At 36.6% G+C, this 26013-nt stretch overlaps 1 protein-coding gene across 1 annotated transcript in view; it reads left to right on the forward strand.

Moving 5' to 3' along the window:
* The window catches only part of LOC110462920 (uncharacterized WD repeat-containing protein all2124-like), a 103544-nt gene that overhangs the window by 27738 nt on the left and 49793 nt on the right, over nucleotides 1-26013 (forward strand). The window contains exon 11 of the mRNA XM_021517162.1: nucleotides 2238-2394. Coding sequence (XP_021372837.1) covers nucleotides 2238-2394 — 157 coding nt within the window. The remainder of the gene's footprint in view (nucleotides 1-2237; nucleotides 2395-26013) is intronic.

The raw sequence follows: 26013 nt of genomic DNA on the forward strand, positions 1-26013 counted from the left end.
GTGGGGCAGTGGCCTGGCTAAGGTACTAGCCGTAGGTCTGTGGTCGTGACTCCGGCTTTCCTCCACCATCAAAACCTGGCACGTCCTTAAATGACCAAAGCTGTTAATACGACATAAAACACAAACAAACCAACCAAACCATTTATAATAGTACTATAATAGTTTGACCACCAATAGGTTGTTGTTGTTGTTCATAATTTGTGGGAGTAATAGATTTTTATTAAACCTGTATAATAGACTCTAATAGTTTTAGAATTCAATATGGCTGCCATGGGCTCTGATTGGTCAAAATATTTCAATGACTGACTTTAATGTTTTGGATTTATGATGGCTTGAAGTTTAATTTTGCTGTGGTCTTTGTTAGATAGGCCAAAATAGCTTGAAATTTGTGTCACACTGGTAAAATATTAGCTGCTTCCTACCCACTCAGCTAGGGGGAATTTCTCTTTAGCTCATTCCATAGAGCATAAGACTAGTAAACCTGAGGTCCCGGGTTCGACTCCTAGAGGAGGCATTGAAAAAATAATGACCTCTGTTACATTGGTGCCCACGTAGGGACCCGGGAGATTTGACAAAAATACTCGGCGATACTTGCAAAGGAATCGCTATGACCCCTGGAAAACTCGGGACAAGTTCTTTCCTGGAGGGGGAGTATGTCACACTGGTAAAATACTAGCCGCTTCCTACCGACTCGGCTTAAGGGAGAATCTCTCTTTAGCTCATTCAATAGAACGTAAGACTAGTAAGCCAGAGGTCCCGGGTTCGACTTCTAGCGGAGGTATTGCAAAATAATGACCTCTGTTACATTTGCCCCTCATGTAACCTGGAGAAAATGGCACTTTATTAACTGTATAACACTTTTCTTTCCTGGAATTCATTGAAAAAAATGGTTGTATACTTAGCTATCTATCATGTAAAATTGTATAATGTATAAAACTATAATTGTCAAATTGTTTTTGAAAGTTAGATTATGTTTCACTTTGTTTGAAAAAAATATATATATATATATATTTACTGCCAATTTTAAATGTTTTGCAGTGTTTCCCTTTGTCCTCAAATTGTAAACAGAAATTAACAAACAAAAATAATTTTTGACTTGAAAGGATATCAGCTTGAGTTACCTCCCATCCACTGGTTTACTTTTAATAGCAAAGACATGTTCAGGAAAACCTTGTCATATATCAGTCATTTGTTCGTGTGTTGTATTTCTTGTGGATAATATATTTTTCATTTATGTATTTCAAAGCCCAAATGAAAGCTCAAATTCAGATCTACAATGTCAAAATTAATGCTCAATTTTAGGCTTGCAAAGTTCAAACTAAGGCGTAATGCATGCTTAAAATTTCTCACATTTTAACTCAAATTTAGACTTAAAATGTCAAATTTAAGCTCAATTTAAACTTTTAACTTGAAAATTAGAGCTGAAATGTAGACTCACTGATTCCAAATTAGGTCTGAAATTAAGACTTACAAATTTCAAATGAAAGCTTAAAGGGGCTGGTCGGGGAAAAAATGTCATATTTGCTAAAATGGCATACACATGTTTAAAATACCTTCTTATGAAATATACTGATTCAAATTTTGCTGAAATTCACTCCCTAAGAGTAAAAATTATAATTATATGAAAGAAATCCTAAATCGTCACCTGACAGTCAAACTCTCAATTGACCCAGATCAGTGATGTAATTTTACCGCACGAGCGTCATCAACAAGGACAAATGTAAACATCGCGGCGAAAGAAAAAGATGCATGAAAAAGTCATGACAGGCACGAGGTATCAATACCCTTATTATTAAATATAACAACAACATATAGATAGGAATACTACACTTGCATCATACATGACCTTTGAAAACAATTATTTATGTATAGTATTGCTGTCTTGTGAGTCCGACATAGCACATGACGGCATGCTATTGTTGTTATCTTCACTGCCTCACTTTCGAAACAACCATGTGACATATAGAAATAGATCTGCGCTAAATTTACACGGGGCTTCCCCGAGATTTCAGTGGTCAAAACTGGACATTGCAAGCAGAACTCGACCATCATATTGCCGTGGTATAACTTTTGGAAGGCCAGAGAACGCATTTAGACCCATTTATTTTGTATTTTTTTCCCTGCCAGCCCCTTTAGATTTAGGCTATAATTCATGCCAAAAAACCTTTTATAAGGCTTTTTTAGTTGTAAATTTAAAGAAGATATTATTATGTAATAAATTTGGTATACTTTTCCAGTACGCTACCTCCCAGAAGGTAACTACATGTCTACCCTAGATGACCAGGAGACGGAGAGAATCATCGCCATTACGAGTACCACCCTATCATCAGACAGGATTACCATAGTTACGGCCGGACTGCAACTGAAGATCTGGACCGTAGAACCAACAAACAGGTCAGTCAAGATTTGATCGTGCTCTAGGAACTAGTGAGCTAAACGCTACATTATAAAGCAGTGGCTGTATCAATTAGATTCTTATTAATTAGTGTAACATTCTTATTTTGATATCAAAATCAGTACTAAAAAATATGACTTTGTAATATTTTGGCGTTGCTAAAATTTGGCATTTTTTTTTCGCTCAAGACGGGGTGGTTAGATTTTAGTGGGTCAACTTTTGGTGATTAATGATCCTGTGTGCTAAGTTATGTAGGATAAGCTGGGATGTTCGTTTGTAAATATATATAATTTTAAATGGTTGAGACCATCTCAAGAAATCTAGCACATTCAGTTTGTATTTACTACAAGCACGAGAAACGTATTTATTGTTACATGTAGGTAGTACCATTGTATATATCATTTTGTTACACCTCAAGTGAATTTCTAGCTATTTGATTGGTTGGGAGAAAATTAAACAAAAATCTCTGTCACCCTCCGAAAATACATTGGTTTTAAGGGGCGTGGGTGATATTGCCATGAGATAGTGAAAAATATCACATGCACGAAAAATGTGTGTTCACCGCTTCATTTCCCCACCATTATGGTCACAAGAACGTTTGACGGCAACAGCCAATTTCATCAAGCGCCGGTGCGATAGCGATTGTAAACAGCAGACTATCAACAAACAAGATGTCATTATCAAGGTTTGCTGCGGTTTCTGAGCTACAAAGACTTTTGGTGTAACAAAATAGATTTGCCTCGGGGTGACAATGGGTTTTTGAGGGTTGACAATATTCACTGTCACCTGCTAATGAATGTCATATGTATATAGAGTTACGTAAAGAAATGCATTATTTTCTACAATGCGCAATGTCAACCTTTCAGGGTTTTGGAGAAAGCAAACAACTTGTCTTAAAAGCATTACATTGACCCGTATTTGACAAAATATAAAACTATAAGTTAAGTTGTAACTGTTATAGTTCAGTTAACTGAGATGAAAAGCCTGTCATATTGCTTAACCCTTTCACCACTGTAGACCATAGTAGACTCATCCATATCAATACATGGGAGAGTCTACTAAAGTTACTTAGGGGTGAAAGGGTTAAGTCATGATATTATATATTGGGCATATCGGTTGTTCACATACTGGTAAGTGAATACCCAATTTTCAGTGCAAGGTCACAGGAATCAAAAGTGTTTAAACAATTGAAATGACTTCTTCTCAAGAACCACACAGCCTGAAGTCATGAAAATTGCCATGTAGCTTGCAGAGGTGAATGGCTTTCAAATTTGTTAAAGTAAATTAATGGCCTTGTAACACTCAAGCGGTTTTAGCCTACAAGCAGGGATGTAAAGTAAAGGTGTGAAAATATTCAAACAACCTCTTCTTATAAACCATAAAGCCAAGGATATTGCTATGAGACCTGTAACTTGCTTGGGTGAAAAGCAGCTGTTCAGATAAGTTTCATTGAACCATATGAAGTCAAAGGGGTCAAAGTTGTGTTGAAACTAAACACTTTTTTTTATGAACTACAATGGCTAAAGTAATAATATTTTGTCATGTGCACAATACAAATGCATGGATTAGGGGCCATTCAATGGCAAGGTTGTTTAGATAAATGATGAAATCCAATATGGCTGCTATATATAGCCTTATGATTGGCTGCTATTAGGGGTTCACTTTTAGAAAAATAACGGGAGCTTTTTGTTTTCAGAATGTTTTTTTTTTCTTGTTTTTTTCTTTTTCTCAAATTATTTGTACCTTTCCCATTTGAGATGTGTAAACCTAAGTTGGCTTTACTAGCTATAGGTCAGACTAAAATTGCACTGTTGTCAGTTATATAAGCCAGCATGTATGTTGTTGATGTCATTTTATGAGCAGAAATTATATTGGCAGCTGGTTACATCCACCTGATGTGTCGCCAAGGGTGTGATCAAACTCTGATTTTCAACTTAATGTGTCTTTGTGTCAGCTGTAATAAAGTAAATCTGTACTCTTTCCATGTAGGTGTATATAAATATAGACCCCAGAATACCTTGTTATGCGTTATAAGTGCATGAACCGAAACTCAAATCCAGACAATTTGTTTTTTCTTTGTTACTTTTGGTTCAATGTCCTAGTAGCAGCTAAGGTCATATGAAGGTGTGTGCCTTGGAAGAAACTGTGGAAAAAACAAAAGACAGAGTAGAGAAGTTGAAAACAAAAATATCTCAAGTGTTTCAACGAGCAGTTTTGGTTTTGTCAATGTGCATTAAGCAGAAGGCACAGAAGAAAACCCCTATTCTGCAGGGGCCCATATTAGTTGTCTGTTACAATAACATGCTTAAGGATACAGCTCAGGCCTAATTCTTGCCCAAACCTGCAGGGAATTTTTCTATCAGAAATGTGTAATGTTAATAATAATTTATAACTCAAGGTTCTTATATACTGCTTTATCACAACCTAGTTCGTAGGTTATCTCAAAGGGGTTCACAAATTGTTAGATCTGGTTATAATAGGGCCATTGCAACCAGCCAATAACTTTCTCAACTCCCAGGGAAGCATACAGCCGGTGCTGCCATTTCGGTGCTCACAGCCAGCATTTTACATTTCTAGCATTGCCCAACCACATACTCAATTACAGCTGAGTAGACTGGAACAAGCGGAGTAAAGTATCTTGCTCAAAGATACAACACAGTGCGGTATGTGCCCTGACTCGAACCCGCAACCCTTCGGTGATGAGCCTGGCCTCCTACCACTAGACTACCGTGCCTCCTAAATCCTTTTTTCCAGTGAAATATAAGGTTCAATAGTAAAAGGAAGTTGACATTTTTGTACTGTGAAAAATAACATTTATTTGTTATTTTAACATGAAAGCAACCGATCAGAGATCAGGGCTTAGAACTAAAATATAAAAAATAATAGTGTTCCTTGTCACAACTTGGCTATAGTGTTCCTGTGTCACAACTTGGCTATAGTGTTCCTATGTCACAACTTGGCTATAGTGTTCTTATGTCACACCTTGGCTATAGCATTCTTATGTCACAACTTGGCTATAGTGTTCTTATGTCACAACTTGGCTATAGTGTTCCTATGTCACAACTTGGCTATAGTGTTCTTATGTCACAACTTGGCTATAGTGTTCCTATGTCACAACTTGGCTATGGTGTCCCTATGTCACAACTTGGCTATAGTGTTCCTATGTCACAACTTGGCTATAGTGTTCCTTGTCACAACTTGGCTATAGTGTTTCTAATAATGTAACAACTTGGCTATAGTGTTCCTATGTCACAACTTGGCTATAGTGTTCCTATGTCACAACTTGGCTATAGTGTTTCTTGTCTCAATTTGGTTATAGTGTTCCTATGTCACAACTTGACTATAGTGTTCCTTGTCACAATTTAGCTATAGTGTTCCTATGTCTCAAATTGGCTATATAATATATAGAGTAATATAGTCACAGAAGTTTTTTTAAAGATTTTTTTTAATAAACATTGAAAGGAATAACTGATTTTTCACTAAGGGGTTTTCAAGTTTTTAAGCCACTCTTGGTGAGAGCCAAGCGGCTTATTATTTCTGTCCAGAGAACAAAATGAGGGACCCACTTCCGTTCGGGGTGCGTGCGCATAATTCGGTCTTGCATGCTTCCGCTATATAGTTTCGTTATCGTAAATAGGGAGTAGAATATCTGACACTCACCTGTGGGTTACATCAGGTAGCAGTGTACAGTAGAGGGTGGTGGCCATGGGTGATATTTTTGTTAAATGGCTAACCCCTGTATAATGATATGTAAAAAAAACATAAAAATAAAACTGTACTAAAATTGGTATAAGCATGATGAAGTGGGCTATGTGAGCTTCACATTTGTTAACAAAAAAGAGAAGATTCTTTTGGTTCGAGAATAAAATTTTGGCCATAATCCGAAAGGGTGCCTACACATGAAAAGCACATGACAACTGAGTGCACACGACGCAAAATTGCAAAAAATCAAGTTTTACAACTTTACTGGGACCCAGATAATTCTGCAACCAGGTAGGTAATCTTTAATTTCAGTCAGAACTAAGGGAAAAAAATCCTAGTTGCGGGGGTCGAATTTTGGGTCAAAAATAGCAATTTTTGGCATTTTTTGGTAATTTTTGATGTGGTAACCATGGTTTACACACAAGTGACATACATAGAAAAAAGAGGTTTATACACTTCTCAGTACTTTATATGTATTGTAAATGTAATGCAGTTTACAAATATATATACATGTATACATGTGTTGTGTAGGGTAAAACTGCTGTGTTTACGTTTCCTCGACATGTACCTTGTTTATCAGAGTCGGGCTATTTCTACTGTATATTGCTACCTCAGATACTGTTCTCCAAATAATAATCCATACTTTAAATAATTGCTGCAAACAAAATGTTTATCTCCGGTGCATTCTACGAGTGTTGTGGTGGTGAAATTTGTGCACTTGGTTTGAGCGTTTTAGCAACTTGGATTGAGGTGACTCTGAGGAGTGTTTGTTTTCGTGACTCTGATTCGAGAAAGCACATGTGAAAACTGTCAAGCATGGATGCTGTCTGTACGGTCTAGCTTTTTATATTTTGTAAGTACAAGGAAGAAGTAAATATATATACTTATAAACCGTATGAGTGATGAAGTATAACCTCTATTTTGATGTTTCAAACGGGAAGGTAATATGACATGCAGTGCTTAGGTTGATAACGGCAGAGACTTATATATTAATATAGTCTATATGTCTCTGATAACGGTAATAAACCATCGTTGCTACCACGGACGTGGCTCTGAGACGAGACGATATGTGAACTATGTATGCTTATCAAACATTCCTGTAACACAGCATGCTATTTCTGGTGTATTTATTTATGAAAATGTAACAATTTAAGAACATGACACAACTGCCGCTGCTGTTTGACAAGAATTCGCGCTGTGTCAAAATAATGTCCAATCCGGTGTAAGGGAAATAACTCTTACGTTGTTAAAGTCGCATTCAGAAATATTATTCAAATATATTCCAAGAACATTTGTGAGATTTTGTGATGAATTGTATATTCAATGACAGTAAATAAAGTCACTACATATATTAATAATTATTATTAAGATGAATAAAAAATAATAGTAAATATAAGGAGTACATTGTCTCTTTTCTCCATCCATGTTTTCCCACAACTAATAATTATCCTTCATTTCACAAGCACAAAATGCACCTATTCTTTATTACCCATTCACTCATACATTCATGATAATTAGTCTGTTACTGACTTCTTTAGAACTACAGNTAATATGACATGCAGTGCTTAGGTTGATAACGGCAGAGACTTATATATTAATATAGTCTATATGTCTCTGATAACGGTAATAAACCATCGTTGCTACCACGGACGTGGCTCTGAGACGAGACGATATGTGAACTATGTATGCTTATCAAACATTCCTGTAACACAGCATGCTATTTCTGGTGTATTTATTTATGAAAATGTAACAATTTAAGAACATGACACAACTGCCGCTGCTGTTTGACAAGAATTCGCGCTGTGTCAAAATAATGTCCAATCCGGTGTAAGGGAAATAACTCTTACGTTGTTAAAGTCGCATTCAGAAATATTATTCAAATATATTCCAAGAACATTTGTGAGATTTTGTGATGAATTGTATATTCAATGACAGTAAATAAAGTCACTACATATATTAATAATTATTATTAAGATGAATAAAAAATAATAGTAAATATAAGGAGTACATTGTCTCTTTTCTCCATCCATGTTTTCCCACAACTAATAATTATCCTTCATTTCACAAGCACAAAATGCACCTATTCTTTATTACCCATTCACTCATACATTCATGATAATTAGTCTGTTACTGACTTACTGACTTCTTTAGAACTACAGTGCCTCCATTCATGATAATTGGTCTGTTACTGACTTCTCCTTTAGAACTACAGTGCCTACATTCATGATCTTTGGTCTGTTACTGACTTCTTCTAAAGAACTACAGTGCCTTCATTGATGATAATTAGTCTGTTACTGACTTCTTCTTTAGAACTACAGTGCCTACATTGATGATAATTGGTATGTTACTGACTTCTTTAGAACTACAGTACCTACATTCAAGATAATTAGTCTGTTACTGACTTCTTCTAAAGAACTACAGTGCCTTCATTGATGATAATTAGTCTGTTACTGACTTCTCTAGAACTACAGTGCCAACATTCATGATAATAAGTCTGTTACTGACTTCTTTAGAACTACATTGCCTACATTGATGATAATTGGTCTGTTACTGACTTCTAAAGAACTACAGTGCCTACATTGATGATAATTAGTCTGTTATTGACTTCTTCCGAACTACAGTGCCTACATTGATGATAATTGGTCTGTTACTGACTTCTACAGAACTACAGTGCCTACATTCATGATAATTAGACTGTTACTGACTTCTTCTAAAGAACTACAGTGACTACATTGATGATAATTAGTCTGTTACTGACTTCTTTAGAACTACATTGCCTACATTGATGATAATTGGTCTGTTACTGACTTCTCCTTTAGAACTACAGTGCCTACATTCATGATAATTAGTCTGTTACTGTTCATGACTTCTGTAGAACTACAGTGCCTACATTCATGATATTTGGTCTGTTACTGACTTCTTTAGAACTACAGTGCCAACATTCATGATAATAAGTCTGTTACTGACTTCTTTAGAACTACAGTGCCTACATTGATGATAATTGGTCTGTTACTGACTTCTTTAGAACTACAGTGCCTACATTGATGATAATTGGTCTGTTACTGACTTCTCCTTTAGAACTACAGTGCCTACATTCATGATAATTAGTCTGTTACTGACTTCTTCTAAAGAACTACAGTGCCTACATTCATGATAATTAGTCTGTTACTGACTTCTTTAGACTTACAGTGCCCACATTCATGATAATTGGTCTGTAACTGACTTCTTCAGAACTACAGTGCCTACATTCATGATAATTGGTCTGTTACTGACTTCTTTAGAACTACAGTGCCAACATTCATGATAATAAGTCTGTTACTGACTTCTTTAGAACTACAGTGCCAACATTCATGATATTTGGTCTGTTACTGACTTCTTCTAAAGAGCTACAGTGCCTACATTCATGATATTTGGTCTGTTACTGACTTCTTTAGAACTACAGTGCCTACATTTATGATTATTAGTCTGTTACCGATTTCTTCCGAACTACAGTGCCTACATTGATCATAATTAGTCTGTTATTGACTTCTTCCGAACTACAGTGCCTACATTGATGATAATTGGTCTGTTACTGACTTCTTTAAAACTACAGTGCCTACATTCATGATAATTGGTCTGTTACTGCCTTCTTCTAAAGAACTACAGTGCCTACATTCATGATAATTAGTCAGTAACAGACTAATTATCATGAATGTAGGCACTGTAGTTCGTGATAATTGGTCTGTTACTGACTTCTTCTAAAGAACTACAGCGCCTACATTCATGATAATTGGTCTGTTACTGCCTTCTTCTAAAGAACTACAGTGCCTACATTCATGATAATTCGTCTGTTACTGACTTCTTTAGAACTACAGTGCCTACATCCATGATAATTGGTCTGTTACTGACTTCTTTAGAACTACAGTGCCTACATTTATGATTATTAGTCTGTTACTGATTTCTTCCGAACTACAGTGCCTACATTGATCATAATTAGTCTGTTATTGACTTCTTCCGAACTACAGTGCCTACATTCATGATATTTGGGCTGTTACTGACTTCTTCTAAAGAGCCACAGTGCCTACATTCATGATAATTTGTCTGTTACTGACTTCTTCTTTAGAACTCCAGTGCCAACATTCATGATATTCCAGGTCTGTTACTGACTTCTTCTTTAGAACTCCAGTGCCAACATTCATGATATTCCAGGTCTGTTACTGACGTCTTTAGAACTACAGTACCTACATTCATGATAATTGGTCTGTTACTGCCTTCTTCCGAACTACAGTGCCTACATTGATGATAATTGGTCTGTTACTGCCTTCTTCCGAACTACAGTGCCTACATTCATGATATATGGTCTGTTACTGACTTCTTCTAAAAAGCTACAGTGCCTACATTCATGATAACTTGTCTGTTACTGACTTCTTCTTTAGAACTACAGTGCCTACACTCATGATATTTGGTCTGTTACTTTCTTCTTCTAAAGAGCTACAGTGCCTACATTCATGATATTTAGTCTGTTGCTGACTTCTTCTAAAGAGCTACAGTGCCTACATTCATGATAACTTGTCTGTTACTGACTTCTTCTTTAGAACTAAAGTGCCAACATTCATGATATTCCAGGTCTGTTACTGACTTCTTTAGAACTACAGTGTCCACATTCATGATAATTGGTCTGTTATTGACTCCTTTAGAACTACAGTGCCTACATTCACGATATTTGGTCTGTTACTGACTTCTTTAGAGCTACAGTGCCTACATTCATGATATTTAGTCTGTTGCTGACTTCTTCTAAAGAGCTACAGTACCTACATTCATGATAATTAGTCTGTTACTGACTAATTATCATGAATGTAGGCACTGTAGTTCTAAACAAGAAGTCAGTAACAGACAAATTATCATGAATGTAGGCACTGTGGCTCTTTAGAAGAAGTCAGTAACAGACCAAATATCATGAATGTAGTCACTGTAGTTCTAAAGAAGTCAGTAACAGACCAATTATCAACAATGTAGGCACTGTAGTTCTAAAGAAGAAGTTAGTAACAGACTAATTATCATTAATGTAGGCACTGTAGTTCTAAAGAAGTCTATAACAGACCAATTATCATGAATGGAGGCAGTGTAGTTCTAAAGAAGTCAATAACAGCCCAATTATCATGAATGTAGGCACTGTAGTTCATGATAATTGGTCTGTTACTGATTTCTTCCGAACTACAGTTCCTACATTGATGATAATTAGTCTGTTACTGACTTCTTTAGAGCTACAGTGCCTACATTCATGATATTTAGTCTGTTGCTGACTTCTTCTAAAGAGCTACAGTGCCTGCATTCATGATAATTTGTCTGTTACTGACTTCTTGTTTAGAACTACAGTGCCTACATTCACGATATTTGGTCTGTTACTGACTTCTTCTAAAAAGCTACAGTGCCTACATTCATGATAATTGGTCTGTTACTGACTTCTTTAGAACTACAGTGTCCACATTCATGATAATTGGTCTGTTACGTGTTGTGGTTGACTCCTTAATAACATATCATAACTGTTAAATTTCACTCAGAAATATCGATGTTTCTCACTTGTGCTCTGTATGCTCTCAAACAACAGAAAAACAAAATATTCACCCTAGCTACTCATGATATATGAGTAAATATTTATCAAGAAACCAATAGACTATCCTATTCATTTATAGTACATTATTTATTCAAATTAACAACTCTTTTCAGGGATTAATTACTGCAAAAAAACCCATCTGAAATAGAAGTGATTTACTGTAATGCTTGTGTTAGAAGTTCATGACATGGAAAGTTGTGATGAATGAGGTGATTGCCGAAGTCACAGTGACACCATATGGCGACACTTTGACTTATCACTTGGTTTTCTGATCTGACGGGCCACGCTCAGGTGTCGGTGTAGTCCTATAATTATAAGGTCATGTTAGTGCTCACTCAACATTGTACTTGTGGCGCTTTTAATTTATAGCTTTGATCATGCATCTAAAAAACTATTGCCCTTTTGAAAGACTTCTTCTACAGAACCACAAAGCCTAAAATTGTGATATTTGGTCAGTACCTTTTTTTTTTTTTTTTTATTCAAAATTTTTGTTGTCGCATTCAAAACATACAAAAATATGTAAATATCAGTAAGAATAATGAAACTTGAAGTGGTGGACAGATGTGGATTTTTTTTTTTAGATAAGTTATTGTGACATACTTTCAAGGTCACCTGGGTAAAATATGTTGTAAATTCAAACAAAAAGGAGAAAGTCTAGAGCTATGATCGAAGCATATCATATTGATGATGTGTAGATCAGAATCGTTTTCTTATATCTTGTGTTTATAGTTAAAAAAACTGCTTTCAAAGTAAATATGTTTAAAAAATCAAGCAACATTTGTGAAAAAAGCTAAAAGAACACACCAATGACAATTTGGTATGATATAAAAACCATCAGTAAAAGTGCAAACCTTTTTCTTAAAGATTGTGTTTAGGGCAGATATCAACTTTGAATTATCATGGTGGGGGTCAAAGTTTAACATTGGTTGAACAACTATCAGAACTTTGATCTTCTTAAGTTCCCTTGGGCCGTGATGGCAGGGCTCAGGCTAACAACCGGGCCACTCGTCCAGACCGGGTGAAAATTGAAAAGGACGAGTGGAATTTACAACCACACTCGTCCCGGACATGGACATTGAACTACATCATCTTAACAGGTCAACAGATCAGTAAATAGTTATTGAAATTTTTCATAATCTCAGGTGTACAGTAAAATTTGTGGAGTGCCGAGTGGATTTTTCATGACACTAGGCACAGTGCCTAGTGGTTTAAAAAGTTTAGCCTGAGCCCTGTGATGGCCAAGTGGTTAAGATGCCTGACTGTCAACAGTCACTTAAGTCCCCCACCACTGGCACATCCTTACCCCTGGAGACTCATATGAACTTTTCCAATTCAAATGTTGGAATAGTTCATTATGAAATTTCAGGGGTAAATGAGTTAAATGACCATATAGCTGTTAGCTAAGGACCTAAAGCACAATCAAACAAACAAATGGTAAGTCTCCTAAGGCCCAGGAATCTGGTATTATTTCATTATTATTTTTATTCGGAGATGGTACATGAAACAGTTGAACAACAAGCTTTGTCTGAACAAGTTTCTCCTAAAAGAGGTAGAAATGCATTTGTAAGAATTAATTTATATTGAAATGAAAAGTTGGAAATGGGCACAAAATTACAAGTAATATGAAAACTGTTAGGCATGTTATAACATTTTTGTCATAAACATTTTACTAATAAAAAAAACCCATTAAATCAAATAGTTTTCCTTTTCGTGCTGTCGACAAAACTACCGGTATCATCCCTTTCAATATTTACAAACCTTGCCTCTTCCAACCTTTGGTCATTTTCTTTGTCAATAAGTTCATCTAATTCAAGTATTTGTTGAGCTAACCACTCGAGTACTGCCTCCATGAGACTCCAGTGTAGACGACAGAAGCAAATGACAACAACAACAAAGACTTTTTGAAGCGGTCATCACTGCACCAGACTGTGTTGAAGAACCGGATGCGGGCTGATATATCCGGAAGTGGGCTGATATCACCGGATGGGGGCTGATATATCCGGAAGTGGGCTGATATCACCGGATGCGGGCTGATATCACCGGATGCGGGCTGATATCGATAGGTTATTACACAGGAGGTCAATATCGACAATTGGAATGATACAATATCACAATTTGCAATTGCAATTTGGTCGATTTTTCAAGCAAGTATATGATAAGATGTGATATGAACCTGAAAAAGTGATATTGACCGAGGCGAATGCTAATTCAGGTTGTATCACATCATATTCACCAGCACAAAAGTCCATGATTGTATAATAATTGATGAATATATATAACAGAGATATGACCTCACTTACTTTTATTGGTATTGTTAATACTTGTATTGTACTTATTGGCGTTAGTATTCATGCAAGCCTTGTTATTACTGTTACCAAGTTAGGCAACACATTTAACCTTAAAGTAAACCTGCCTTTTTGTATTTAAATTTGTTCTGATGACGACACACCTCGTTTGTTGAAAACTAGTCAACGTAAACTTGGATTAAAGCTGTTATACCCATGAAGCACAAAGTTGGTATGGTCATCTTTTCCTTTAACTCATTCACCCCTGAAGACACATTTGAACCCTTCCAATTCAAAGGTTGGAATAGTTCATTATGAAATTTCAGGGGTGAATGAGTTAAATTACTCTACCTTGTGGAATCCGTCTGTTTGGTAACACAGAACTTTGCTGAACTCTTTGCACGGACGTTGGATCTCCCACTCCCCGTATAAATGGAAGTAGGTTACATTCTTGATCCCTAGAAATTTTCCATGAGCTACATAGTTGGTGCAGGCCTTAAGTATAGATCTGTCATGATTTATCATGATATTTCATTGAAAAGTGTTTCACATCATTGAACTTCAAGTTTTCCTGGAAATTGTATAAATTCTTAGAATCTCTGCGTACCACTGCCCACAAACTATTACGCCATTACAGTATATGCCATTGATTTTGGCAAAAATTGCCATTAACTCTTTCCGTATCGCAAATCTGGTCCGGATTCGGTACCGGATGTCCTTACTAGACTCGCCCCCGCGCAAATGACAAAATGGCGAAATATTAATGTTCTTTTTAGACGAGGTGTAATTGCTGCAAGAATTAAACAGGTAACTGCGAACATATATTGTTATTTTTCAAGTTGTTGTTTGTAGACACACACCTCTTCATTTTAGCAGCATTATGACTAACTGGCAGCAAATCATGACTGAGAAATCGACATATGTCCGGCAACAAACGATACGAAACCTTGTTTTCAAAACAGCGTTGTAGTGGAGGTTCCTAATAGGGATTGATTATTGTGTACGAATACAAAGTCGTTTTTTTTCTAATTACAAGTAGATTTCGTTAGGACTTATATTACAATATTCATATTTACTACCATAAGTCTAAAAAAGTATTTGGTGATGAATTTACGAGTGTTCATATCAAATTAAGTTGCCGCCATATTGTTTATATTTGAATCACCAAACGCAAGCATCTTGCGGCATATTCGAAAGCAATAGGTCACAAAATATAAATTGTGTACTCTGCACCTATAAAACTATTTCCTTCGAAACTGATGGGTGCTGATGTTAGTGACAAATATTTGTATTACGCGATTGTCGTGTGCGATAACCAGCTAAACATAAGACAAGTTACACCAAAGTCTGTTGTTATGTGTACACGACAACGGGGATGAGACGGCCTATTATTTTGTCGTCTGCACACGACAACGGGGACCAGGATGACATATTGTTGTCATGTGTACACGACAACGGTACAGAAAGAGTTAAGTGATGCATAACTACAAGTTTCAGAAATCAATTAATCAAAAAACATCAAGAATAGCATTCTGATAGTAAGAATGCAACAGGCTAGACCAGGATTCGAACCTAGACCTCTGATTTCAAAACAAGTCACCCAAACCAACTAAACTTCCTGATCAGCGAATGGTCCTTTAATTTCCGAGCCTGACTATAATTATTTTCGAAACGAAATCAAGGGAAGGTTATATAATTATCATTTGTATAAAAAAATTATAGTGGAATTCTCTTGTTTTTTGCTGGCAGTCGGACGGGGATTTTAAGTATATCATTTAGATATACCGAACTTGTCTGGTCTTTCCAAATTTATTCTGTGTGACTTTTTGTTGTGTATGATAAAAAATCTACTTTTTTTGCATTTAGCTCTGTTTATAAAAAATGCATAAGGCTATACACCAACCAAATGTAGACCATAGTTGCTGCCTTTAATTTAGCTTCTTCATTGCAATCCATTACATCAGATACTGAATGTGGCCTAGATTTCCTGTTGTAGTGACTATAGAAGCATCCTCAGGAATCTTCAGGTTTTTGTTTAGCTAGCTGTGTGTTATGTGTTGTATCTCAAAATGTTGAAGTCCTATAGATATTACCTACTAAACTTGCACCATAGATTCATCCTGGGGATCAGGCAGTACATCTTATTTCAAGTGTAACAGGAAAGAGAATAGTGTGCTTCCTCCAGGGATCGAACCCATGATCCCTAGGTTCCTAGTCGGACGCTCTACCACTGAGCTAAAGAGAAATTCCCTCTAGATCGAAGCTAGAAGGCGACCGTAATCCTGTGTACGTTTAATATTTTCCACGCAAGCATCAGTTGCTGTGTGCGGGTCCTAAGTTGTATACTGTATATATCGGTTATTAGCTCACCTGGTCCAAAGGACCAAGGTGAGCTTATGCCATACCGTGGCGTCTGGCGTCCGTCCGTCGTCCGTCCGTCGTCCGTCGTCCATCGTCCGTCCGTCAACAATTTCTTTAAACGACTTCTTCTTCTTAACCACTGATTGGAATTTAATTAAATTTGACTGGAAGCATCCCTAGGTGGTGGGGATTCAAAGTTGTACAAATGGTGGGGCTGACCCCCCAGGGGGCTGAGGGGCGGGGCAAAAAGGGGTCAATTTGGCTAAACTGCTTTAAGCGACTTCTTCTCTGGAACTAAGTGATGAATATAAACCATATTAGACTGGAAGCATCCCTAGGTTGTGGAGATTCAAAATTGTACAAATGGTTGGGCTGACCCCCCAGGGGGCTGAGGGGCGGGGCCAAAAAGGGGTAATTTGGCTATATTTCTACAAACGACTTCTTCTGTAGAACTATGCACTGGATATCGATCATATTTAATCAAAAGCATTCATGGGATGCAGGGATTCAAAATTGTACAAATGGTGGGGCTGACCCCCCAGGGGGCTGAGGGGCGGGGCCAAAAAGGGGTAATTTGGCTATATTTCTACAAACGACTTCTTCTGTAGAACTATGCACTGGATATCGATCATATTTGGTCGGAAGCATTCATAGGAGGCAGGGATTCAAAATTGTACAAATGGTGGGGCTGACCCCCCAGGCTAAGAGGTGGGGCCAAAAAAAGTTTATTGCCTGGAAATGGTTGAGATCCCCACCATATAACCACATATACAATTGCTGAGTATAAAGAGAAGAATGCACATTTGCTTCCGGGATGGCCCTAGGGTCTGGCCCCACCCTTGGAAACATAGTCCTTGGGCCATAACTTAAAAACGGTTGAGATCCCCACCCCAAAACTATATATACAAATGCTTGGCATAAAAAGACGAATGCAGTCACGATATTAGAATAGACCCTGGGGTCTGACCGAACACCTAGGGACCTAGTTTCTTAGTCACAGCTTGGAAACAGTTGAGATCCCCGACCTATAACCATATAGACAATTGCTGAGTATAAAGAGATGAATACACATATGCTTCCAGGATGGCCTTGAGGACTGCCCCACCCTTGGAGACTTAATTAACCCCTGGGTCATAACTTCGAAATGGTTAAGATTCCCACCCCAAAACTTTATATACAATTGTTGGGCAAAAAGAGACAAATGCAGTCATGATATTAGAATTGATCCTGGGGTCTGGCCACAACCATAGGGACCTAGTTTTGATTGGAAACAGTTGAGATCCCCACCCATAACCATACATAAAATTGCTGGGCATGAAAAATCAAATACAGCTATATATGCTACAAGGATTGGTCTTGGGGTCTGGCATATTCCCATGGATCTCATTTGGAGAATATTCTGCCATGATTGCTTAGATATCCAGGTGAGCGATACAGGCCCTATAGGCCTCTTGTATTTGGTTGGGGGTTTATTTTCGCTATATTCGCTCTTTGACTAATGTCCGCGAATTCTAAACACCAGCGAAAATATCGAAAATGTTAACCACTTTTACGGACCTTATTACAACATTTTAAAAATACTTACATCCCACCACTATTATGTAAGATTAAATCAACTCAAATCAGATTGTTACCGGACAACTGGGCAGTCCATGTAAAAACAACACTTTTATTATAAATGGCCACAACATATTTATGTGTACACAGTAGGTGATTAATTGATTACAGTTTACTCCTACAAAATAAAGGTTTAGCCCTTAAATGATGATACTCAAAATACTTAGCACAACACATGGGATTTGGGTGCACAGCGAAATTTTGAAACTTAATTTAGTTAAAATCTAACTTCAATATATTTTGACAATAGTTTGACAATTAAATAAAGAATTTCTGAATTCAAAATTACAATCTATATTTGATAATTAGATAAAAAATAGAAAATAGAAAATAAGCCTGTTTCAAACTTGGAATTGTATTATTTCAATTTCATTCTTGAAATTTGAGAAATTTGAATAAAAATGTTCACTTTACATTAAGTATAAAAGTTCTATAAGTTAAAAGATTTTTGTCTTGGCTGTGATAAATTAATTGGTGTTGATGATCTAAGCAGGTACATGCGATCTCGAGACATAATTCTGTGGAATTGTTGTAACTTTGATTTCTTCCTTTCGCTCCAGTCCTCAATCATTTTGATTGCATGACCCCTTATATACCACCTTCTGTATAAATATGGTGATCTGTGTGGCCCTTAGTCCTGAAGCCAAATTTGAGACATCCTAGCTGATGCCAGTAAACCACAGATGGTAATCTGTTAGCAGTACTTGTCAGTTTAGTTCCGGTTATATAATCATCAGGATTCACCAATTTGATTGATGTGATTCATTATTTATCACTTGTATCAGTGGTGGTCAGACCGTCAACAAACCCTGAATCAACATCTACATGTACTATTATAACAAGGACCTTAAGGACCGATACACAGGGCCTAGAAATTAATCGTAAAACCACTAGTTTGTCACACTATTAGTTTCCCATTTTACTCTATGCACCAATTCCATTACCCCAATATTATTCAACCTGGTATAAGTAAAGTCAAATTTGGACTTATTAGTCATTCTTGCAGTTTTATAGAACCACTAGTCCTGATCATGATTTGAGATTTCACTAAGTCTCAGACTATCAGTTTACCGTTGTCATTGCATGACCCCTGCAGATTATAAGGTTTAAATACTTCAGGGGAAATTGTGGTCAAGATTAGTTTGCTTTCATTAACTGATCATTCACCCCTGACATTTCATAATGAACTATTCCAACCATTGAATTGGAAGAGTTCAAATGTGTCTTCAGGGGTGAATGAGCTAGTTAAGGTCAGTTTTGTTTGTATGGGGTTCAACTTCCACGTAACGGCCAAGGTCATATAATGACACACGTTGCTGAGGGAAACACCAACGAAAAAGAAAAAAACTAGGGAAGTGAGGAAAGAGAAGATGTTAGATCCCAAGTGTTACAATGCGGGTAGCATACCAATTTTGGTCTCAGCGATGTCTTCTAGATGGAAGACACCAAGAGAAAACCTCCAATTTTGCACGGGGACTAACATTATATTTGCCTCTTACAACATGAAGTGGAATACAGCAGACCAATTCTGGTCTCAGCAATATCTTCTAGACGGAAAACAATGAGAGAAAACCTCCAATTTTGCACGGGGACTAACATTATAGTTGCCTCTTATACAACATGTAGTGGAATACAGCAGGCCAATACCTCCCTGAACCTTCAGAGGTCCATTTAGGTCAGAGGGTCCCACCATATTTCTACTTTATCCATCCCTTGAAACAATATTTTCCAGTGAAAACAATTATAGCCGGTTTTCTTATGACTGGAAGTGTACTAGATATGCTGCCTGCTGTATATTTAAGAGCTGTGTGGATGGAATCTCCATGGCAGAGGTGTTTTTTTATGTTAATTGGAAGTGGAAATACATTTTTTTTTCATGTTTATCTTTTGCTATAAGTGAATAGGCTAGCAACTCAAATTAGAAAAAAATATAATGCTGAAATTTAGTTATCTATTTTGATAAGTATAATATTATCAACCGGTTAATCAAGTCATTTGATCGATCTCCAAATACCAATATCGGAGTTAATATTTTTGGTATTATAAGAATTTTGCTAAAGCTGACAAATAATTGAAATTAAATTAAGACAAAAAAAAATTTGCTGGAAATTTTGAAAATCTCAATTTCGAGTTTATTGAAGGAAAAGCAGGATACAGTTTGTAACACAGATAACTCTTGCAGGGCTGAACCTTTCAGCTGAAAATCTAGCTTTTTGTAAGAGTTATGTCCCTTTGGATATGGTGCCAAACACTGTACAAGTATATATATATGTACTCTAAAATTTCTATCCACTCAGACGAAAGTCATTGACTGGATTACAAAAAATACCTATTTGCATCAGATTTACCTGTACAGGTAAAAATACTCATCAAAGGATTGTCAAGTACATAAATACCTTCATGTTTATTTTGTAATACCAAAGGTCAGTGTTTTCGTGGTTGACTTTGGACTGTATAGCCGGACCACACCATCGATTGTGTGGGAATATAATTTATATGAAATAATGAAAAAGTCTATTTTTATTCAGGAGTTATTTAAACCTTACAGATCACACAAACTTTTAAAGAAAAGATTCGTTGAAACTGAGTCAATTTGGGGTTGTATCTGACTTAGACTACTAGTTGGCTACTACCCACATTGTGTAGGCCAGAGAAATGTTTAAAAGCAGAAATATATATTTAGTTTTAATGATAACAGCCGAAGGATGAATGAAATGAAAAAGAGACCAAAGAAGAAAAGCAAATTGAATACAAATCAACTACCTGTTACAATATTTTTATTTTCGTCTATGATTTATTTTTCTCACCGAATGCGTTAAAACAGAATGATAGGAGGCCTTAGTATATCGTGATTATCATTAGAAATGGAAATGTTATTTGATAAAATATTATTTGTAAAAGGATACAACACAACAAGGAAGTTGGGTTACATAAAATATTTATTTCCTAGGATTGTTATTTCATAAATGTTTCGGTTGATACAGGAAATGAAAAGGGTTTGAATTTAGGGAAGCTCTTGAAAAGTAACAGAGAAAAAGGTTTGTCCTTGGAAATGCTGGAATAGTCCTGAAGTACATCTGCTTGAAACATTCTGAAAATGTATTCTTTTCTGTGAAGGACAGTTTCTAAGTTTTAAGTCAATGAAAATATATCATAAAAAGTCAGAAAAATCACAGTAAAAAAAGTTTGTAGTAAAAAAATAATGTAAAAATACAAAATGTTACATATTCACAATTACATGCGAAGATATCACTCTCAGTATTGTCCAATTCAATTTATTTTGTGTAGATTTTCAGTTTCAAGTTCAGATAAAGCTATTGCAGATTGAGTCATTGTTTTGGTACAGTCCTTTGCAACATACAGTATGGTATTTGCATTACTACACAATCAATATTATTTTTGTTTCAAATCTTACCAGATATTTATTTAGCAGCATAAGGCAAATTGTATGGAGAAACCCATTAAAATGGCTGTCTCAGCAGCCTCACTTTCAAACATGACATCATTAGACCTTGGCATTAAATATAACAAGTACTTAAATTTTCATGTTTTTTATGTTGAAGCAATATTTCGGTCATGTTATTTCAAAAATGTAATAAAACAAATAATTGTTATCCCATTGAATACTAAACATATTTCACTCGTTCGGCAAAACATATCATTATTTTCACTCGTAGTTTGTTATTCTGCCATACTTGTGAATATATGGTATTCGACGGGTCAGAGTCATTACTGGTAGAGATCCTCTATGTTTCAAGTATGCAATGTTTCATTTTAGTTAACAAACAAAACAAAATCAGAAAGTCTTTACCCTTTTATTCGAAAAAGCATTGGCCTCGAAAGTGCATGGAAAGTGCTGGCAAACAGCTGATTTTGTCGTAAAAAGTCTGAGAACCATTTCTGATCCTTCATGTTCTACTTTGTTTGAAATATTAGATGAATCATTCTTTTATGAAAGGACATTGGTAACTCCTCTATGGTATCTGTCTTTTTGCCCTTTGTTTTTACTTCATGGTAACTTCTCTACGGTATCTGTCTGTTTGCCCTTTGTTTTTACTTCATGGTAACTTCTCTATGCTATCTGTCTTTTTGCCCTTTGTTTTTGCTTCATGGTAACTTCTCTACGGTATCTGTCCCTTTGCCCTTTGTTTTTACTTCAAATACAAATACATACTAGCTGTAAGACATAATTTTAGGCAAACAAACAATTTTTTCCATGGACTTCAGAAAAAAATTATACAAATTGTCCCAGCGCCTAAAGTCAAATTCATGCATACCATAACACTGAAGTTCAAATGCTGACCTTAGGCTTGTAGGGAGTTTTGAATGATATTGACTTGATTAAGATGTAAAGGCCGTACTGCATACTGAACGACATTTTTCAAGTGATACATACGATACACAGGTGTAAAAATGTAACCTATTAGTTAACTCACTCACCCCTGAAATTTCATCATGAACTATTCCAACCTTTGAATTGGAAGAGTTCAAATGCGTTTTCAGGGGTGAATGAGTTAATAGAACTAGGTTTTGAATATTCCATACAGAGGTCAACACAGTTATGCTGTAATTGACTACAAACTTGTTACAGGTACTTGGAGTGACAAACACTAAAACTAACTAATTGCTTAAATTAACTCCTCTTAATTAACATATCAAGAGCTATTTTTAATAATATCTCAATAGTTCATTGACGACCATTAAGAACAATATGCTGACAAGTTCTTGACAGTAATGATTAAGTAGAATTGGGTGATGATGAACTGTAACTTTGTTGTCAATATGGCATCAATGAAACAGCATATTCTAACAAATTTCTAGGAACCTTAACTTAACAGACATCAGGTACAAAATAAAGTCAAATCTTCACGGAAAAAGTATGTGTGATCTCCCTAAACCATTCCTATCTCTGCTTCCCTTAAAACACTCGATATCTGTGTCCCTAAAACCACTCCAGTCTTTGCAGTCTCTCAAACCATCCCGATCTCTACTCTCTCAAACCATCCCGATCTCTACTCTCTCTCAAACCATCCCAATCTCTACTCTCTCTCAAACCATCCCGATCTCTACTCTCTCTCAAACCATCCCGATCTCCCTACTTTCTCTCAAAACATTCCGATCTCTACTTTCTCTCAAAACATCCCAATCTCTATTTTCTGTAATGCCACCATGATGTCTGTTGTACATCATATCTCAGGTTTACGCTGGCTTTACTTTTCCTGATACTATATGTCTGTTCTACCTCAAACCACTCCATGTCTACTCTCCCTCAAACAACTCCATGTCTGTTCTACCTCAAACCACTCCATGTCTACTCTCCCTCAAACAACTCCATGTCTGTTCTACCTCAAACCACTCCATGTCTACTTTCCCTCAAATAACTCCATGTCTGTTCTACCTCAAACCACTCCATGTCTACTCTCCCTCAAACAACTCCGTGTCTGTTCTACCTCAAACCACTCTATGTCTACTCTCCCGTAAACAACTCTGCTAGCTGTACTTTTCATGATACTATGTTACTATATGTCTGTTCTACCTTAAACAACTCTGTGTCTGCTCTCACTCAAACCACTCCGTTTCCTCTATCCCTCAAACCACTTTGTGTCTTTCTCCCTCATACCACTTCGTGTCTGCTCTCTCTCAAACCACTCCATTTTTGTCCCCATCAAACCACTCTGTGTCTGCTCTCCCTCAAATAACTCCACCTCTGCTCTCCCTCAAACCACTCTGTGTCTGCTCTCCCTCAAACAACTCCACCTCTGCTCTCCCTCAAACCACTCCGGTGTCTGCTCCCCCTCAAACAACTCCACCTTTGCTCTCCTCCCTCAAACAACTCCACCTCTGCTATCCTCCCTCAAACCACTCTGTGTCTGCTCTCCCTCAAATAACTCCACCTCTGCTCTCCCTCAAACCACTCTGTGTCTGCTCTCCCTCAAACAACTCCACCTCTGCTCTCCCTCAAACCACTCCGGTGTCTGCTCCCCCTCAAACAACTCCACCTTTGCTCTCCTCCCTCAAACAACTCCACCTCTGCTCTCCCTCAAACCACTCCGGTGTCTGCTCTCCCTCAAACCACTCTGTGTCTGCTCTCCCTCAAACAACTCCACCTCTGCTCTCCCTCAAACCACTCCGTGTCTGCTCCTCCTGTGAAGCATCACTGCCACAGTCCTACACAGTGGTAACCTTGCTGAAGCTGGCTGCCGGCCAAGTATGCTAATGCTGGGGATGTCAAGGGCTGGTAGGATATAGGTCAAGAACACTTTAGCTGTACAGCATTATTACTGTTTTTTAACCAGCTAATAGCTAAAGTTGGCCCATACATTTAAATTACCCTGTGACAGATGATAGGGATGGATAGATTGAGGATATATGTCACTGCAGTACATACGTGGAAATTCGGGGGCAACACGTTTTCTTTAGTTTTATTAAATAATACTCAATTTATTTTTCGTAGTTCGCCTCCCTCCAGGATTTGTTCCAGCGACACACATATGTACTTTTACAATTATGAAAACCGTGTGATGTATGTAATAAATCTGTTAGTGGCATCAACACGGAGAGATATGTCTAACCTTGTGTTGCTTTCAACTGAATTGCATTTTTACATGAGATATTTAAGTGGTAATGTTTTCGTCTATGGGCATATTTTGGTCTTGGCTAGACAGATTTATTGAGATTTAAAGTCCGATTCACCATCAGCTTAAAGTCCAATTCACCATCAGCTGTGGTCTAGCTGTTATAGTTATAAAGATTAATTATTGAAAAAATACGTTAACTAATGGGTTTTTTTTTAAAAGAGAGTGTTGATCAGCTACGTTACCAATAAATACAGAGGTCTACTTCATTATATACATCACTGAGTTTTGAGGCTTAAAATGGAAAACCTATAACTGGCATACCTGAGAAATCGAGAGATATATATATCTTCTGTAACATGGAATATAGAACCACTAAGCCACAAGATCCAGATATCGCTTTACATAAACTGTGCGGAGATTAAACTGTTATAAATTAGTTTCTTAAAGTACAAACAAATTATCATTATCAATTTATTTTATGAGCAAGTATTACAGTTAAAGAGATAAGGAATCCAAAGAGCGTTATCATCGCAGCATGCTTAAAGACCGAAAATCTTGGTAAAAACTCAATAACTATAAACATTCTAAATGCTGGTTACTGTATGTGATGCCTGCACTTTAGGTATCTCCTTCAGATCAAGTAGCCTCCTAAATGGGTGCTGCATGATCTGTTTGCCTTGTGTCATAGATAAATGCATTATATGGGTGTTAAATTCTTGCAAAGATTTCCTTTAAAGCATTAAGTTTTATATATATATCAATCTGTTTAATGTTTGTTAAGAATTTGTAAAAGACTTGGATTCGGCTTAGTTTGGCCAGCAGCTAAATGCTGGGATAACTCGATTATAATTTACTTCAAATACAATTGACCTTGGGCCAACTTTTTATGGTGCAAGAGTAAAACATTAAATAGACATCTTCTCTTCCAAAGAGCCATAATTGTAGAGTGATGATAATTATCCTGTGAAGTTTGTCTGCAATCGTAACTGATATGTAATCACACATGCATGAACATTGAAAAAGTACTGTTCAATCCTTAAATTAACATTCAATTATTTTTTTTAATTATTATTGACCTTAGTGCTTTACATAAACTGTGCGGAGATTAAACTGTTATAAAAAAGTTTCTTAAAGTACAAACAAATTATCATTATCAATTTATTTACTGGGCAAGCATAACAGTTAAAGAGATAAGGAATCCAAAGAGCTTTATCATAGAAGCATATGCTTAAAGACCGAAAATCTTGGTAAAAACTCAATAACTATAAAAATTAGATATTCCCCATTATTTTCGATATTGAAGTGTCTTGGTCATCAGTCCAAAAAAGATTCCTGGAACAGCCCAACGTCACCAAAATGTTTGCCTGGAACAGCCCAACATCACCAAGATGTTTGACTAGAACAGCCCAACTTCACCAAGATGTTTGCCTAGAACAGCCCAACGTCACCAAGATGTTTGCCTAGAACAGCACGACGTCACCA

This window comes from Mizuhopecten yessoensis, unplaced genomic scaffold, assembly GCF_002113885.1.
Source record: "Mizuhopecten yessoensis strain PY_sf001 unplaced genomic scaffold, ASM211388v2 scaffold10847, whole genome shotgun sequence".
NCBI lineage: Eukaryota > Metazoa > Mollusca > Bivalvia > Pectinida > Pectinidae > Mizuhopecten > Mizuhopecten yessoensis.